General features: G+C 32.0%; 1 protein-coding gene across 3 annotated transcripts in view; it reads right to left on the reverse strand.

Moving 5' to 3' along the window:
* Positions 1-19,672, reverse strand: part of Xrcc4 (X-ray repair complementing defective repair in Chinese hamster cells 4) — a 188,600-nt gene that overhangs the window by 94,247 nt on the left and 74,681 nt on the right. For all 3 annotated transcript variants that reach the window (XM_013015950.1, XM_013015952.1, XM_013015951.1), the window contains exons 5-6: positions 11,647-11,799; positions 10,551-10,657 (exon numbers count right to left, since the gene is read on the reverse strand). In XM_013015950.1, coding sequence (XP_012871404.1) covers positions 10,551-10,657; positions 11,647-11,799 — 260 coding nt within the window. The remainder of the gene's footprint in view (positions 1-10,550; positions 10,658-11,646; positions 11,800-19,672) is intronic.

Below are 19,672 nucleotides of genomic sequence, written 5' to 3' on the forward strand. Positions count from 1 at the left end.
TATATATATATATATATATACTTTTTTTCAGTCGTAGGGCTTGAACTCTGAGCCTGAGCACTGTCCCTCAGCTCTTCAGCTCAAGGCTATTGCTCTACCACTTGAGCCACAGCGCCAGTTCTAGCTTTTTCTGCTAATGTGGTGCTGAGGACACAAACCCAGGGCCTCATGCATGCATGGCAAGCAATCTACCACTGAGCCACTTTCTCAACCCAGAACTATAAATATTGAAAATAATAACTTTGATATTTATCAATTATTTATATATAGATTATGTATTACAAATGTACAAATGTAATAGGTACAATATCTGATCACATCTTAATTTTTTTAAGTCACTAATGTTTAAAATAATAGGCAAAACAGAGAGACAAAAGGATGAACTAGAAACATTGGCCATTTTGACTACATGAATGAGAAGAATCAAATTACACAAGACAGACCATATTCTGAGGACAAAAATAGAGGATGAAAAAGGTAACAAGCCAACTGAAAAGAATGGAGAAAGAATAGAGAAAAGCAAAAAACTGTTATGGCAAGAATTAAAACCAATTCTAAAACTGTTCCATAAAGCAGAAAGGAGAAAATGCTACCAGTATTACTTTGACATGAAAATAAGTTAAGACCACACAGAAAGTAAGAAAGGTATAGACCAATTACTTCGATGAATGTATACATGAAAATTCTCAATAAAATACTTGCCATTTAAATTCACAAACCGATTTAAAGAGATTATACATCACTGCCAAGCTAGTTTCTTTCCTGAGACATAGGATGGCTCATTATACACAAATTAATACATGTAGCACAATACATAAAGAGAAAAAAATTGAATCAGGCATTCAGAGTTCAAGCCTTAAACTCCTACCTACAAGAAAGCTGAGATTGATAAAATGGAAGGAAGCTTAAAGCAGAAAAAGCCTGTGAACCCCTTCTCAACTAAGAACCTGATTAGGGGAATTTTATCTGTTATACGGACTACAAGGAATACCAATATAGATGTCCATATATGGGCCAAGCAGGAAGCAAGACCTTATCTGACAAATAATCAGCAAAAATTACAGCAAGAGGGCCTTATGAAAGAAAACGAAGCCAGGAGCTAATAGTTCACACCTATAATCTTAACTGGTGGGCTGATATTGTTGGGATGTCGGTTTAAGGCCAGCAGGGGCATAAAAGTTTGAGAGATCCCTTCTTAATGAGGAGCTGGACATGATGATGTGCAAGTGCTTTCGTTGCTATCAGGACACCTCAGAGAGTTTAGCCTAGGTGCATATCTGGGTAACAATGGAGACATTATCACCAAAATTACCAACAGAAAGTAGGGCTGGGGGTGTTGGTCAGAGGTTAAAGTACCTGCCTAACAAGTGAAATTACCCAAATTTAAAACCCAGTATTGGAAGTGTGGGAGGGAGGGAGGGAGAGAGGGAGGAAGGGAGGGAAGAAAAGTAGGGAGGGAGGGAGGGAAGGAAGGAAGGAAGTAAGGAAGGAGTGAAGGAGGGATACATTGGCTAATTTTATGCAAAAACAAGCTGTCTTGATTTCTGTATCTTGGTAGTAACTCAATGCTTTGCCTATCTGACTGTTGAGTTTATAGGTGCATTTAAAGATGAATGTGTTTCCTGAAACACCAACTGAGAATTTACTAGTGATTGCAGTAAAACTGTATCAACTCAGAAGTCCTTGATTTAACAATGTTAACTTTTCCAGTCTGTGAGTCTAAGATATTTTTAATTAATTAAAGTCTTCTTTTTTATCAAAGCTTTTAATTATTCAATATAAAAGTTTTGAATTTTTTAATGAAGACAATTATTTTCTTACTAGTTTTTGGCTTATTTATTAAACACATGTATGCATATGTATAGATGTATATATATGTGTATGTAGTATTTTTATATCTATGTTCATGTATATTACTTTTTGTTTTCTGGCATTTTCTGGTGGTTCTGTCATGATCTTTTAGCTTCATAGAATGATGTTGGATGGGTTACCTCAGTCTCAATAATATGAAAGCCAGTTGATTAAGTAGGAACTGGAATAACTAATTCTTTATAAACATTTAATAAAAAGAAAAGTAAAGCCATCTGGGCCAATGATCTACTTTATGAAAATATTTAAATATATTTACTTATTAATCTATTTCTGAGTAAAATTATTCTAATTCTGAGTAAATACAGAACATATATTCCAATATAATTGCTGTTTTTCTTACATTGTTTACTATCTATAAAATCTGTCTCCTAAACCCAACATAACAGTGTTATACTTATTGCATTGTGTAAGCTGCTGTCATAGGTATAAAAATAATATGCATCATTTACAAAGTATTTCATATTGATCAAATATTTTGTTCAGTTATATTTACTTCTTCCTGCAGATTTTTGTTACTATTGGTTATCACGTTGCCACATCCTCAAGGATTTCCTATAATATTTCTGATGAGATAAATTAGCAATAGATATCTTAGTAAATATGGTTTATTTTAGATTCATTTAGAAAAAAATTTGTGAGTATAAAATATCAGTTGGTATTTTGCTTTTTAGAACTTTATAAATATTATTCATTATCTTTTGGCATCCATTGCTTCATTAGTATCAATAATGTAATATAGGTGCTCCTGTATTTCTGATAGGTGATTTATTTATTATTATCTATTTTTTCTGCTATCAAAATTGTCTTTATGGTTTTCAACTCTTTGCCTGTGTTAACGTGTCTCAGTACATATTTCTTGGCATTTATTCTACTTACATTTTGGAAGCTTAATGTTCTTGTAAAATTTTGAAGATCTCATGCATTATTTCTTCAAGTATTTTTCTTACATTCCCATTTTTCCTGTTCTTGAATTTGTATTACACCTATATTGAAAAATGTGATGTTGTCTCATGTTTCTAATGATCTGTTCAATTATCTTGGATCTTTTATTTTTTGTTCTTCAAAAATTATCTACACTACTGATTATCTTCAAAAACACTGCTGTTTCTATCATTTTCTGTGTTGCTGAACTGCTCTAGTTCAACTCTAGACTTTGCATTTTATTCTTTTTGAAACAGTATTTCTGTTTCGTATTGAGAATCTTTATTTGATGTTTCATATTCTCACACTATTCTCCAATTCTTTAATATGTCTTCTTTGAGTTTTTTTAAATATATTTTAATTTTCCTTTGAAATTGTTGCATAAAAAATTCCACATCTGGAGAAAATTTTAAACAGTGTCTACTGTATATTTTTCTCTTTTGAGAAAATATATGTGTATTTTTGTTGAAAACTAGCAATTTAAATAATATATTGTAAAAATTCTGGGTTCTTATTAGTTTTTTTTTTTTTTTTGGTTGGTTGTGGGGCTTGAACTCTGGGCCTAGGTCCTGTTCCTCAGCTCTTCAGCTCAAGGCGAGCGCTCTACCATTTGAGCTGCAACACCACTTCTGGTTTTCTGGTGGTTTATTAGAGATAAGAGTTTCACGGACTTTCTTGCCCGGGCTGGCTTTGAACCCCAATCCTCAGATCTCAGCCTCCTGAGTAGCTAGGATTACAGGCGTGAGCCACAGGTGCCCAGCTCTCTTATTAATTTTCTTGTGAAGGTTGCTATCTATCATTGTTTTTAATTGTTTTGTTTATTAAGTTTCCTGTTTATTAAGTTTATTAAGTTTCATCAGTGATACCTCTGCATAGTTTATTTCATTTGTTTTGTTATTGTTGCTGTTATTTTTTAAAGCCTGGTTACCAATGGGTTACCTTGAGTCTAGAAAGCTTAAACCAGCAGTCAGTAATTTATGGAGTTTATGTCAAACACTTCAAACCATTAAGGTTTCTTCTTTTTTAATTTTATGGTTATATAGTTATTTCAAAGGTAAAGCATTAACTTTCATTTTTCTACATATGTGTATATAGCTTCAGGGTAAACTAGAACTATATAGATAGCATGAGTCCTGAGTACTCATCAGTCTCCATGGTAAATGTTAATGGATACTCTCAAAAAAAGTTTTCTCCACTCATAAACATAACCTCAATATTGGTCAAAATCAATTTTCACTAATGCCAAGATCATTAGTTCTATGGGAAATGCCCCTGGTATAATTATGCTTTCTGTTGAAAAGCAAATGAACGCTTTATGTTCCAGTCTGAACAGTTTCAAGTCCTAGAGCTAGCAGGCCATGGAAAACTTTCCATATTGACTAAGCTTAGAAAAGAGGGCACATAGAAATAGGGGCAATCCTAGGAAAAGTTATTACATACTACCGGTTCTTAACAAAATTTCCTCAATGTTTCAAGCACAAAAAGTTCTAGTATTTCTTTTTGTTTTACTTTTAATATTTAAAATTTTTAATGTGTATTTTTATTGTAAATATAACTGTACAAGGGGTTACAGTTACATGAGAAAGGTAATGAGTACATTTCTTATCAAGCTTTGTTTCCCCGTCCTTTGTTTTGCCTCTACCATCCCTTCCCGTTCCACCTCCCCAACTCCTCCCCCCACCACCGAAGCTGTAAACTTGGTGTCCAACTTAGTGTCTTGTATATCTCATTGCTACAGTGGGTCAACCTGTATCCTTATTTCAGCATTTTGTTATTTCTGTTCCCCTCACGAAATTAGAAAAATGTATATAAAAATTCAGGGCACTGGAATCAAATACAGTGAAAAAAGGGGTTATACTATGGGGGAAGAACATACAAAAGAAACCAAAAAAATCACATAGTATATTATAAGTACATTTAAAACAACAGCACAAAAGATTAAAAACCTTTTGTGTCCATATCTTGGGGTTCATTTCGCTTAGCATCATCTTATATGGTCATATATACATAGCTTTTGACTTTTTCTGCTTGTACTAGGCATATATTAGTTACCGTAAATGAGGGAAACCATGGGCCCTATGTTTGTTTGGGCCTGGCTTACTTCACTTAATATAATTTTTTCCAAGTCTTTCCATTTCCTAACAAATGAGAGGGTATCATTCTTTCTGATGGAGGCATAGAATTTATACATACATACACACACACACACACACACACACACACACACACAGATAAATAGATATAGATAGATAGATATATCACATTTTCTTGATCCATTCAAGGGGCATCTGGGTTAGTTCCATATCTTAGCTATGGTGAATAATGCTGCAATAAACATAATTGTGTTGGTAGCTTTAGAATGGCCTTGTTTGTGATCATTTGGGTAAATGCCCAAAAGTGGGATTGCTGGGTCATAGGGGAGCTCTAGTCTTTTGAGGAACCTCCATACTACTTCCAAAGTGCTTGAACAATTTACACTCCCACCAACAAGGCAGTATTTCAAAAATACTTATTTGCTTTTGTTCTTTTTATTTTAATAATTTTAGTATTAAACAGACTCAAACAAAGTAGAGTAGAAACAGTATTAAAATGGACACATTTAACATTTCTGCATTTTTTGCATAAATTAGGCTTTGAGATGTTAGAACCACGTACAACTACAGGAGAATACAAAGAATAGCATAAAAACTAAAATAAAGCCAGGAGCTGGTGCCTCATGCCTGTAATCCTAGCTAAGCAGGAGGCGGAGATCTGAAAATTTCAGTTCAAAGCCAGCCCAGGCAGGAAAGTCCCTGAGACTCTTATCTCCAATTAACTACCAGAAAACTGGAAATGGAGCTGTGGCTCAAGTAGTAGAGTGCTCATCTTGAGCTAAAGAGCTCAGATAAAGTGCCCAGGCCCAGAATTCAAGCCCCATGACTGATAAAAGAAATAGAGAAAGAAAGAAAAAGAAGGAAGTAAGGAAGAAAGGAAGGAAGGAAGGAGAAGGAAGAGAGAGAGGGAAGGAAGGAAGAATAAAAAATAGTAAGCAGACATAGTTGTTATAATAAAGCTGCTTACTTATTTTTCATCAATTTTAGATTCATTCACAAAAAGACAATTTTAGAGGCATTTTTCTGCTTTCATAATACATACTTATGTATTTACATATATGTTTATATAGATAAAGTACAGATACATGTATTTACATGTATATATGTAAATATAGCTCTGTAGGAGGACATATCAAAGTTTTGTCTTAATAGTATGGAATGGAAAAATTATTATAGACTATTAACAACTTTTGAAGTACCAGAGAAGTCTCAGGCAAGTCAATCTAAATAATATGTAGAAGAATGACCCCAATAGAAATAGTGCATTCCTGAATTTTTTCTACAAATTAAATATCATGAAGACTTAATTGCTTCATTCTGATGATGAAGGCTATATTCTGGATCAGATACATAAAATCTTTCCTTTCTAGAGTCAAAAAGGAAAAGAGATTTTCAATATTATCTTGCATCAATAGTAATTTCCTTACAGTTTTGAAATTTCTAATGGCCTTTATATTTTAAAAGTATGTTGTAAATATGATTAATATATTGTTTTCATGGCAAAGGCTTTGTCGTTTTTCTTTGCTGTGTGACCAAGAGTTAGGTACTTAACCTCTACAGAAACAATAACTGGCTTGAAGTAGAACTATTATATTAAGTGAAGTAAGCCAGGCCCAAAGAAACATACGTCCCATGGTTTCCCTTATTTGCAATAACTAGTTATGTCTGAGTCAAGCAGAAAAGGTCAGACAAGTTGATGTTAGGGAAATGAACCCTAAGATATATATTCTAATGTTTTTTCCTCTCATGCGATTGTTTCTAACACATTTATAAGATTATTTCTTTGTTGCTTTGTATGTCCCTCCCCCACTGTACAACCCCTGCTTTCACTGTATTTGATGTTGGTATAATTTGTGGAGGGGAAGGGAAAAAACAAATCGTTCAAATAGGGATACAGGTGAACCCATTGCAACAATGAGATATACAAGTCATTATGTAGAAAATGAATTTTACAACTTTGGTGGGGGGAGGATGGGAAGGGATGGGAATGGGAAACAAAGGAGGAGGCTACAATGCTTCATAAGAAATGTACTCATTATCTTGCCCATGTAATTGTAACCCTTCTGTACAGTATTTTCACAATAAAAAAAAAAGAAATCTAGAATCCTGGCAACAAGGCTTGCATATAAAGGTCATTGTTGCTAGAAAATACATTCAAACTGTTTTTCTAGGTGACAGGTTCTATCCAATCAAATTTTTCATTTAAAACTTATAAATAAAAGGACCTATGATAAACATGCTGGAGAAGTTTAAGAGCATAATCTCTGATTCTAAAGTTGAGTTTCTGAGTAATCTCTTTGGCAGGACATGTTGTTATCCCCTGTGTGAGCAGACATTCACTGTTTAAAGCAACAAGCCCTTTGATACTTAGAAATTTTGGATTCTGTTCTATTTCAAAAAGCAACTATATCAGTATTCATCAACTGTTTAACATAGCCATTCATTTATTTTCAAAAAGGCCATTCTATAACCACACTTCCTCTCAGGAAGACTACCAATTAAGTAGAAGCCCAAATGACTGATAACAGTTATACAGGAACTTCCTGTTGGCTAAGAAGGATTAATTAAATGAATGTGCTAAATCTTAGGATAATAATTACACAGAAAAGTGGAAAGAAGGGTTATTTTGTTTATGATGATTGTGAATGTTAAAAATTAAGCTAAGTAAGGTATAATATTATAGAAATGTATTTCTTATCTGTATTTTAATAAGCCCAATTCAATTATCTGTAATGATAGGAAATAAATGTCAATTTCCATTAACAGAAATAATTACAATGCAAAAACACTGTAATAAGATTTTAAAATAATTCTGCATGTCATAACTAACTGGGAGCCAATTAGGCACAACTTCAGAATGTTTCACATGAATGATCAAATTAAGAAAATTCAATTTTTCCACTAAATATCTGCATGCGTATTAATTAGGTTATGGCTAAGAAATACAATGGCTAAAATCTTGCAGTGTTTATTTATATTAAAATTAAATTTCACACACAATTTGCAAGCTATTACAGCATGAAGAGTAAAGAAACAATATTTTAAAATTCCATAATGATAAATTGTTTAATGACAATTGATAAATTGACACTGTTGGGGAAATGAAAGGCAGCAGGTGAAATGCTACAGCTATTGGTCTCTTTCTATATTAATGGTGTCTAATTCTTTATAGAGTTTGGTGAATTTATAGTATCAATCAAATTAAGCTAGGATGTTCCTTTAATTTAGATTCAAAGAAACAAAATTTGCTATTTACAAAGTTTCACAATTTGTATAATAAATCAACAAGTTCTCATCACAAATGTATATAGTGAGATATATATGTATGTATATATATGCAATATATATGTATATATATACATATATAGTGGCATGGAGGCACAGCATCCAGACATTCTTAAAGTCTATCAGGTATAAAAATGACTCATTCTTCCTTGTAAACCAGAGACAGAGATACAAATAGAGACCATAAAATCTACTATATCTATTATAATCTTAATCTGAATCAAAATGAAAACCTTATGAAGCCTAGGGTTTAATAGCTAGCCACAGTTTAAGAAACAAAGTCACAAGTGTCACTATGATCTATATATAAATTGTAAAAGAAAAGACTTTAGGAAAATAAATATTAGTAGAGAAATACAAAATGTGTTGAGGGTTGGTATTGCCTTTGAAATTCAAATTTCAGAATGTTTAAGGATCTTCTTTTAGCTAATGAACTATTAATAAGTGCTTTACAGGGTTTGTTCTGTTTTGTATTTTGTTTTTGCAGTTTTACTTTATTTTGTTTTGTTATGTGATGTTTTGTCTGTGGTGCTACACTTGCAATGCAGTACCTTCCTCATAATATCAGAATGATGTTCTACCAATAACCTTCATCTCTCTCCCTTTTTGAGGTTTATCATGCTACCCAGTATACTATACAATAGCTCAAGTTAGGTTGGACTATATATCACTATTTGTTCTAATTTTAATCATGAGAAAAATTTACGACTTTGGAAAAAATAAAAGAAGAGTTTTATTCATAAGACTATTACAGATCAATTTCTCTTAAACCCCAGTAATCTTCCCCTAGATCTCAATAAATGCATAAAAATAAACAGAATTATTCTTGACTACAGTCTCACTAAATAAGCTTTCTTATCTAATCTATCACGAACTACCCTGTTGCTCACTACTTTCACTATCATTCAGGTACTCAGTCACAAAATAGTTGTTATATGTTCTTGTGTACTTGCAATCCTACATTCTATTCTAACCACAAAAGCAGATTAATATTGTTAAAATATAAGTCTCATAGTTCTCTTATTATTGATCTTTCCACTTTACCCATATTCACCTTTGAGTATTGGCTTGAACATATTAGGTGCTTTGTACATAAGTATATTGTTCTGCCTGTTAGGCTTTTTTCCCAAATAGATCTGTCACCTTCTGATTCCATTCCTTTTCTTGTATCATAGACAATCCATATCCTATTACCATCCTGCCACTGCTGTCATCTCTTATCATCACTTGTTTGTACCATCTCTTTTTATCTCTTGATCACTTACCACAACTCGTATGTTATATTCAATTCATCTTGTTATGTGTTATCCTGAAATTTAAATCCCATAATTACATGGGTTTTGTATTATCGTCCCCACTGTCCAGAAAAATTCCTAACAACTTAATAGGTTTTCAAATATCTTTTCTAAATGAATGAATTGAATATTCATTTTATACTGCTTACACTCTCCCTAGGAAATGTGTAAATTCTAGAAAAATAACCCATTGATGTAAACATGTACTCGGCACTTAAGTTTCACTGAATAAGGCAGCAATATTTTAAACTGAACTGTTATTTTTTCCTTCTGTTTTCCTCTACCCTTGGCCGAATTTTTTCCTGAAGAGTTAGATAAAGTTTCAACTTCAGAACAAGCTCAAGTTATCTGTAACAGGGCTGGATTACTCTATTATGATGCTTAGCTAGATAAGTTCTCAAAAACTAGTCAACAAGAAGGTGTATTTCATCACTGCTCAGGAATCTTTGTTTAGTATGAGTTTACCTTGGTATATATGTGTACACACACGCATTTGCCTTGCTGTTGCTAATGAATTGATACATTTTACACAATATTTTAACACTATTTGAAGTTTTTAGAATAAAAATTAAAGACAATTTTTACAAAAAGCAAAGGCTTGATAATATTTTTCATTGGTATATTTTTCTTAATATATATTTTTTATTGTAAAGATACTATATAGAGGAGTTACAGTTACATGAGCAAGGTAATGAGTCCATTTCCTATCAAGCATTGTTAGGAAATGGACTCGTTATCTTGCTTATGTAACTGTAACCCCTCTGTACAGCATCTTTTTTTTTTTCTTCTGGTCATAGGGCTTGAATTCTGGGCCTGGGCGCTGTCCTTCAGCTCTTCAGCTCAAGGCTAGTGCCCTACCACATGAGCCACAGCACACTTCTGGCTTTTGCTGCTTATGTGGTTCTGAGGAATCAAACCTAGGTCCTCATGCATGCAAGGCTAACACTGTACCATTGAGCCACCTTTCCAGCCCTGTACAATATCTTTACAATTATTGATATATATATATATATATATATATATATATTAAGAGTAAAAGGTTCAAGTGAGACAATTAATAAATAAACACATAAATGTCTCTTACCTGAATCCAATACAGATGGGCCAGTCATTTTTCCACCTTCCTCATCTGTGCTTTCATCATAAATTGCATCTTGGTCAGCAGATACTTCAGAGAAGGTTGTAGCTTCTCTACAAAAGGGAAAAGTGCAATTAGTAAATCATCGGTTCAATCCTAGGCAAATGCCAAATTCATCAATAAACACTCATATAAAACATTCATGGAAAGAGATTTTAATAAAAAAGTAAGATATTTGATTTAGATAAAATTTATATTAATTGTGTATTAACTGTTAAGCAAAAGTTTCTTTTCCAGGACAATGTGAATGTGCACATTATTGCTTCCTGAATCAATTTTTATCATTTTCTATTCTTTAATCAAAATATCATTCCAATAAATAACCTATGTATGTCAGAGCCTTTAATGTTTTAATAATACTAGAGCAGTTTTTCATTTCATTTGCTTATCCCAAAAATGAAGCATGGAAAGTTAAAGGACTTGCCTATGGCTATATATACTCAGCACCATATAATATTTGAACGAGAACAATCTGTCATTTTATACTCTTTCAGTAGTAAAACTGTGCTTCCTTTCAGATTATAATTGTCTAAACCTAAGCCAAATACTCACGACCTATAGGTAATTTTCCTTAGCAATCAAGCATCTATATACACACACAGAAAAAAACTTGAAAGAACAGTGAGAGGGAGAGCACACTCTAATCAGAGAATATAAATGCTTTGTGAAATTCAACATTAACCATATAATTCCTAAAGTAAGCCGTTCAGACATCAAATCATAAATGTGCATACAACTTTGCAGTCTTGAATGAGAGTCTTCTAGCATAGTTTTTCCTTAGTGATATCTAAGAATTAAATAAATACCACTTAGATCACCCTCATGGTAGTCTGATAGTTAAGTGCAGCAGTAGTATATATGAAGATAACATTTTGAGAATTCTCTACCTTGTGATTTCCCTTGCCCAACAGCCAGAATATCTTAACCCAAACTACTAAGCGATTTCACATTACTAACAATCTTTACCTTACTTTTATTAAGTTTATGTGAAATTCTGTTTATATTTATTTGAATTTGTCATCTAATCTTAGAAATGTTATACCTGTTATCTTCAGTGTTTTTTTCCAATTCTTGAAATTTACTTAACAGCTTATGCAGGCTTCTGATCTTTGTTTTCTTTTCATTCAACACAAGAATAAACCTTTTATAAAGATCGGACTCCAGTGCTTCCTTGGCACACACACACTTTTCAAACCTAAAAAATTAACCAAACAAACATGTCATTAGTTTTTCACAAATAGTAATTTTATTCAGTCTAATACTCATGAACATTTCAAACAAGATTTTCAAGAAAAAATACAAGTAAAATCTGTTTTATATTTGTTTTCATTGATTTAGACATTTCAAAGATAAATTGGCAATTATTTTAATATTTTAAATTTACATAATTGGATAATAAAATCAAAATCTGATAGAAATAAAGCTTTACAATTTCTAAATATCTAAATGTAAATTTTTATTCACATATATTTATTTACAAAAGAATGCTTTAGGGGATTTTTTAAGCTTTTTTTTCCACTGAGCTGAATCTCGACCCCCAAAATATTTTTTTCATGTAAATAATTTCAAATAGAAAATATAACCTTGCTTCCTCAGTACTTTCTTAATAGTATTGTGACACATCATGTTTTTGTTTGTAATAAAGCAGTATAGCTGTTTGATTTTCCCACTAGACCATATGAACTGCCACACAACATAAATGAGATATATTTTGTAACTCTGCTGTGCATTCAAATATACACACATAGAAACACATGCACACAAAGATAATGAATAAAAGTATTTGATATTCCCTAGCTGATAATAATAAAATAGGAAATATGAAACAATATATATCTTCAGTTTTAGATATCAAAGCCATTTACAGGATTTTGTATTATTTTAATCCTTCCTACAATACTTACATGAACTAACAAGGAATTGTACTTATTTTATTTTTAAAACAATTATCTTTAAGTAGTTGTACAAGTGGTTTCAATTCAACATGTGAGATTATGAATACAAAGCATCTTGATCAGTGTCATCAGATTTACAGATTAAAATACAAGTTATTTCTTCTAAAATATTCTTTTAAATGTAGTTATGCTCTGCCTCTTTTTCTCTTTATCACTCTGCCAGTTTATACCCCTGTTGTTCTTTCTGTATGTGTATTAGTATTTTTATCCTCCATATATATTTACACAAATATAAATTTCAGAGAAATAGAAAGGAGAATGTTGACATGTGATAGTTTTCACAAAAAGCCAAATCTTTCTACAACCTACTTATTTAGAGATGTAAAAACTTTTCACAGGATGCAAAAGAACATATGTCAGTATATTTCTGGAAGCAATGAGAGAAATTTTTTATAGCAGAGCTTCTGTTAAGGCTGTAAACTTCATAAGAGCAGTGAGTGCATGTGTGTTTTTTCTGGCTGCTTTATCCTCAATGCCCAGTAACATATTAGCATCTGACAAATGTTCAGTAGGTATTTACTGGATACGTGAATAAAGTGGGTGAGTTAATAAACACTTTTTTTTGTAATTCTGGTTAATTATACATCTCTGTCAATGCTATTATTTTTACTTCCTGTTCTTGACAATTTTTTCTGTGATGCTGAAAAGTCAGGCATTTGGCTTGGGATGTGTAAAGACTTTCAAAGATGTTGAAGTTCTACTCCTTGGTTGATGACTGGCTTTTTACTGTTTCTGCATATTCTTATGAGCATCAGTGGTTCTAACAAAATGGATAGCCAACTTGAGTTCTTTAGCCAAACCTTTTGTCTTCTTGGGCTGTGAGCATGTTGAGCCTTTTGGAATACTCAAGCATATCTATGTTCAGAGCCACCTTTCTCAGGATGCCTACTACATTTAACTCTTCCAAACTGAAGCTCATGCTAAATTAATGCTTTGGTTTGATATGTAACTGTAGAGCCTCATACTAGGGGTCATATGGGTCCAGGTGCAGGATCAAGCTTTTTATTTTGACTGCTAGTCCTTAAATTTATCTATCATTCTGGCCAGTAGTTTGAATCATGTGGCCTCAGGCCAGTTAGTGCTATGACAGTGGGGTTTCAGGGTCATGTCATTTGAGCTGCCACCCCAACTGCCAATAGCTTTCACTGAAGAATGGCAGAATGGGTGAATAAAAAACACTAACAGGAATATCTTTTTTTTTTCTTTTGCAATGCTGAGGATCAAACCTAGGGCTTGTATATGCTAGGCAAATGGTCTACTACTGAGTTATAGCAATAGCCCCTAATATGTACAGTATAAAGAAGTAAATGCCTTATTTAATGAATAAGGTACATCCTAAAATTTCACTATTAGAAAATTTTACATTGTACAAACCCTTTAGAATACACTTATAGATAGTACAGCTCAATCATTCAATTTTACCTATTTATGCAACTGAGATACAGTACACATGAGATCAATGAGGCTATAGTTGGTGCAACATAGCATACTGTCTTACAGGAATCTTCCCTTTTTCAATGAGTGGAAAATATTCACTTTAAAATCATGACGATAAGAAATGTACTCATTACCTTGCTCATGTAACTGTACCCCTCTATACAGTATTTTCACAATAAAAACATAAAAAAGCATCATACATACACAAACCAATAATATTATTAATATCAGCTTTGTTGTGGGTATACCCAGTTGTATATACTGTAAATTAAACAACTGGCAGTATAGTGGATGTGTTTTACACTGGCATCACTAAAACATGTGAGTAATGCATTGCACTAAGATGCTAGGGAAAGCTACAATATTATAGAGATAGAAATGTATGAGCGCCATCATCTTATTAACAGAAACTGTATTAGCAGAAACATCATTATACTGCATGACTACTTATGGATTTTTCACTATATAAAAGCTACTAATCATAGCCTGTAACCCTAGCCACTCAAGAGGCTGAGATCTGAAGATTGCAGTTCAATGCAAGCCCAGACAGAAAAGTTGGTAAGACTCATATCTAATTAACCAGAAAAAAGCCAGAAGTAGAGCTGTGGATCGAGTGTCAGAGCACTAGCCTTAAGTGCAAAAGCTAAGGGAGAGCATACAGACCCTAATTCAAGCCCTAATACCAGCGCGCACACACGCACACACACACACACACACACACGTCTGCACACATGTGCACAAACCTGCCCATCTACCTTGGCTTTTGAGTTTTTGTTACAAATAATATGTGTATATCTATATCAGTATTCTTTTCATCAAGCCAAGCTTTTAAAAAAGAAATATGAGGAAAAATAGGGTCAAAATTAAAGAGGTGCTACCAATGTTGACAGTTTATTTAAGCAAAAGAATGATGCTGCATTTATATTTCAGATGTGAGATTATATATAAATATAGTGTAATTATTATATGATATTGTTTAGCTAACATTCACATTTTTCTAATGCAACACAATAACAAACATTTAATGTGAATACAACACACATATAACTAAAATAACTTCTATGAAATAATAAAAATAAAAATGATTTAAAAAATCTTATATATGTCTTAAATAGGATTTTAGAAATTGCCACCAATTAGACAATTTAATTCCATATAATTTATTTCCAAATGTTTGCCCAAAACATTATGTACATTTGTCAACTCACAAGCTTCATTAAACTTAATATGTATATACACCTTAATTTTAGTTATTATAATGAAATAGCCATAATTTTCATTAAAATATTATAATCTAAATAACTGGCATCCAAAGTATTTGTTCTCTGATAAGAAAAAAATAATTAAATAAAATGAATGGTTGTTAGCTAAGCATCTTGATATTTGCAATTTTTTTGCAACCAAACTTTTTGCCATCATGCTGAATAAGACTTTTCAGAAATGTTGAGATGAACAGTTGCAGGACATGCATCTACTTTTACTTATTACTTTCAATACTTTTCAAGAGATACATGGCAGTTTTCCTCTTCTATAGAAGTATGAGCTTACTATGCCTTCTATATTACTAAGCTTTACACATTACCTGCCTCCTGGTAAACTTCTGTCTTAAGAATTGAGCAGAAATTACTAGGTGAGATTATTAGTAGAGAAGAGATATGGGATTCACTGCTAAGTCTACGGACACTAAAAGTCAGCCCATATACCATTAGAACAGAAAACAACTAATCCAAGAACTGCATCTAAGCCCAAGTCTTAGATAATGCCTAAGATCAAACTAGATGAAAACATAAAGAGCGACAGACAAGAAAAGTTTAATGCTTTCAATGGTGACTATCAAAATAGACCAATGATAGTAACTTTAATTTATAACATTAACACTGAGATATCTAATGCCTTGGACTAACACAGAGTAATTTAAAAAAACTGAAAGGATGAAAAGACAAATACAGAAAAAACAGAATATTAAAAATAACATTTTTAGTTACCAAAATATCTAGGGAATATGTTAAAACAGTAAGAAAAAATGAGCAAGTGAAATATTTCATGCAGAAATAACAACCAAATAAAATAATAAAACAGAATAAATAAAATAAAACAATGAATGTGGACATTTGCTAGTGAAACACTGTAGAAATCATTATATTAGTAATCAGTTCTGGAAACATTTAAATCCCAATCAAGGTTGTAAAGCCAAAGAAGTACAAAAGACAAGGAATGCTAAAGACATAGAAAAAAAAATCAGTGGTAAATATTTATTACTAAGGCTTAATTCTTGAAGAAGATGGTAAACAGCTGCCCCTCATGCTTTCTGCTGAAAGAATAAGAGGAATGACCTTCAACAAGAACGTCAAACATTTATTACCAATAGACTAAAGTATAAATTTTCACATTGAGACTATTCTTCAATATTAGATAGGCTACCACAGAGATATAAATATATTTTTTAAACATCATATTGAATTTATCTGGAGATAACTTGATCCTATCTTGAAGGCAGAAGAAAAAAGTAAAAGAGCACTCAAGGTCTTCTAATGATTCCATAAGTGTCAATTCAATTCACTAAAATGCCTCCTGTTACGGATTTAATTACTATTATTAGAATAAAGCCAGAGGAATTCTAAATTGAGGTCTGAATTCAATAAAAGACCCATTCAGTAACATGAAACTTGAGGGTTTTTCATTTGAAATTAAGTAGGAAACACCATGAAATAAATATAGCTTATAAGCTGATGATTCATATCAATATTTTCTAATACGTCATCCTTAATTTAAACTTAAATCATCTGACACTACTGGTTGAAATCTGAGCAGAGATCACAATTTTCCATAGTAGCTATAAGGCAGTAGCAATACATTTATTGCTCTCTATATTCATGTTGTAACACATCTTTCCTCACTTGAGCCTCTTTTCTTTATAATGCTCCCCAAATAAAAATAGGATGATATTTGGATTTGATCACAATAGTACTATACTTTTAACACAGGAACATGTGAAAAATATCATCCAAAATGGAACGTTTTATGTATAATTCCACTATATACTATTAACACTTAAGTTTTCCTTCTAAATATCTATATCTAGTAACATTTTTTCCCTTGTCCATATATATTCTCTAAACAAATTCTTGCAAAAATGAGATAGAATTCACATTTTTGCTAATGAATGTCTTCTTTTACTATAGCATAAATACTTTTCACGTTAATAAACTCGTGTACCTAATCTATTTTGCTCAAAATATATCCTATTGTATAATCACATATATTCAAATCCATCTAGAATAGCTGCTAGAGGAATTCCATCCTTTTCTTTGTGTCCCTTTTCCCTTCTTCAATCCCTCTTTTTCACATGCAGTCTGGAGTAGTGGTAAGGAAGAAATGATTGTATGTTGGATGGATACAGTCATAATTAGAGCCTGCTGTGAAAACCCAAACATAGCTAGGCCTAACATTAGGTTACACATTTGACTGTTTCTCTACCCAGTTACCCAACAATGTACTAATATCTTATTTCTAAGCTCTCTAAAGATAAGCCTTAGATTTGGATGTTGGAGATAAAAATCTGACTTGCCAAAGTATTAAGATTTTAGGAAGTGCTCTAAGGATGGCCATGTCCAGGTGTATTTACAGCTCTTTTTCTTAATGGGTCTCACATTATTTATTTTTATTATTTTTAAGTAGTTATACAAAGATATTTCAATTCAATACATTAGTCTGTGAGTACAGTGTGTCTTGATCGATGTCTCCCCTTTACAGCTTGTAAAAGAACCACTTGTCCTCTCAAAGGGAAGCAAACCAAAATTTAGGAACTAGATAAAGCTATTAATCTTCAATCTGCTATGCAAAAAACAAAACAAAAAAAAACCTAGAATTTTCTACAGAGTACTTTTCCTCTCAGTTTGTCAGTTCACCCAGTGGCACATATTGTCAGTTTCCAAAGAAGGTATCTATCTGACCCAATGTGAACAAGAATATCATAAAAAAGAAGACACCTGAACAGGAATAATCAAAATGGTGAGAGGACACATGGCTGTGCTTTTTAACAAACATGAAATCATTTGCTACAGTAAGACAAAGGCATTTTCAGGAGAGTTCAGGAAGAGCAAATCAAACATCTGTGCTCCACATAATATTTGTATCCCTCACACACACAGTTTCATAGCACAGGGTGCAATTGTCTCTAAGACCTCATCTTCGTACCCTGCTGCTTTCAATTCAATGGGAATGGTGCTGAATACTGATGAGATAATATTTCTTTCAACCTCTGGCACACATTTTAAAGCAATTTGTTCAAGTACCAAGTATCCAGTCTGCATTTTTGTGGGCAATTTATGGATCAAATTTCCTGTCATTGTGAGAGTACTCTGAGTTTTAAATATAAAAACATAATGGCTTATCATGAACACAGTGCATCACCTTTAATTTGATTTCATATAGAAATAAAAAAAGAAACCTAAACTACAATACAAATCCATGAAATGCTTTGTAGCACTGACATTTAATACTGATTCATACTAAATGAATTAAACAGAAGGCAAAAGAAAATTTCACTTATTTTCTTATATGGCTTAGTAATATATCAACATTGTATCAGACTATATTACATATTTATTTGATAATGGGTGAAAAAATTAATTTACAATTAAAAATGAATGCAACACATATTTTCTTAATGCAATAAATAACAGTTGAATCTAATTATGTTTTTATGTGTGAAAATTTTTCTATGTTTAGAATTAAATATACAGAAAAAATAATTTTTTAGTAATTTTCCATACACATTCATAGACAGTTGTAAAACTCATTGTTTCTTGTACTACCTGTATACTCATGAATAGTTTTGTAGAATAATAATGCTTGCCCAAAAAAGATTTTTCATGGTACAGGTTCTTGTGTTCAAGAACAATCAACTTGGATGTGAGATAAGAAATCTATATATTAGTACTACAAATAAATACAATTATTTCAAGTAACACACACAAACAAGATATGCTTTTCATCTATGTCTCTATAGGTGTATAAGGGCTCATAAAACATTTTCTTTCCATAAAATAGCCTTTGTACAGCACAATACAAGTTACATAAAAGACATCTAGGTTACGATATAGGTGAGAAAGTTCATAACAGAGATAATATGCAACTTTATTTTCCATCATTTAAAAACTAAGAGTCAATCCTAGGAAAATAAAAGACTTCTACGTGTCTTATTCAGAAGCCATAATTTGGTGTCATGTATCAAAAATACCTATCATAGGACTTTTCAGCCAGGAAAAAAGAAGTCTCTAGTAAAAGCCAAAGCAGATATCATTTAAAATAGTTACCATTCTTTGATTCCAAGTAAGAAATCAATTGTGCTCATTTATCAAGTATTTTTATTCAGTATTAGTCTTATAAATATCTACTAACTATTTTAAGAGGTAATAAGGATGGAGTCCAGGGCCTTGAGCATACTTAACATACACTACTACTAAGCTATACCTATAACTATATTACTAAACATTAGTAACTAACATTACAATACAGGCTTCTAATGCTCAGAGTTCAATTACTCCTTACATACTTATATGTTTCTTCCTATCAAATACTATAATTACTTGTATAATTAATGAAAGGTTTTGTTTTAATTATAGGCTATTCTACATACGTAAACCTATGAATCACAAACCTTCAATAATATGA

This window comes from Dipodomys ordii, unplaced genomic scaffold (assembly GCF_000151885.1).
Source record: "Dipodomys ordii isolate 6190 unplaced genomic scaffold, Dord_2.0 Scaffold28, whole genome shotgun sequence".
Taxonomy (NCBI): domain Eukaryota; kingdom Metazoa; phylum Chordata; class Mammalia; order Rodentia; family Heteromyidae; genus Dipodomys; species Dipodomys ordii.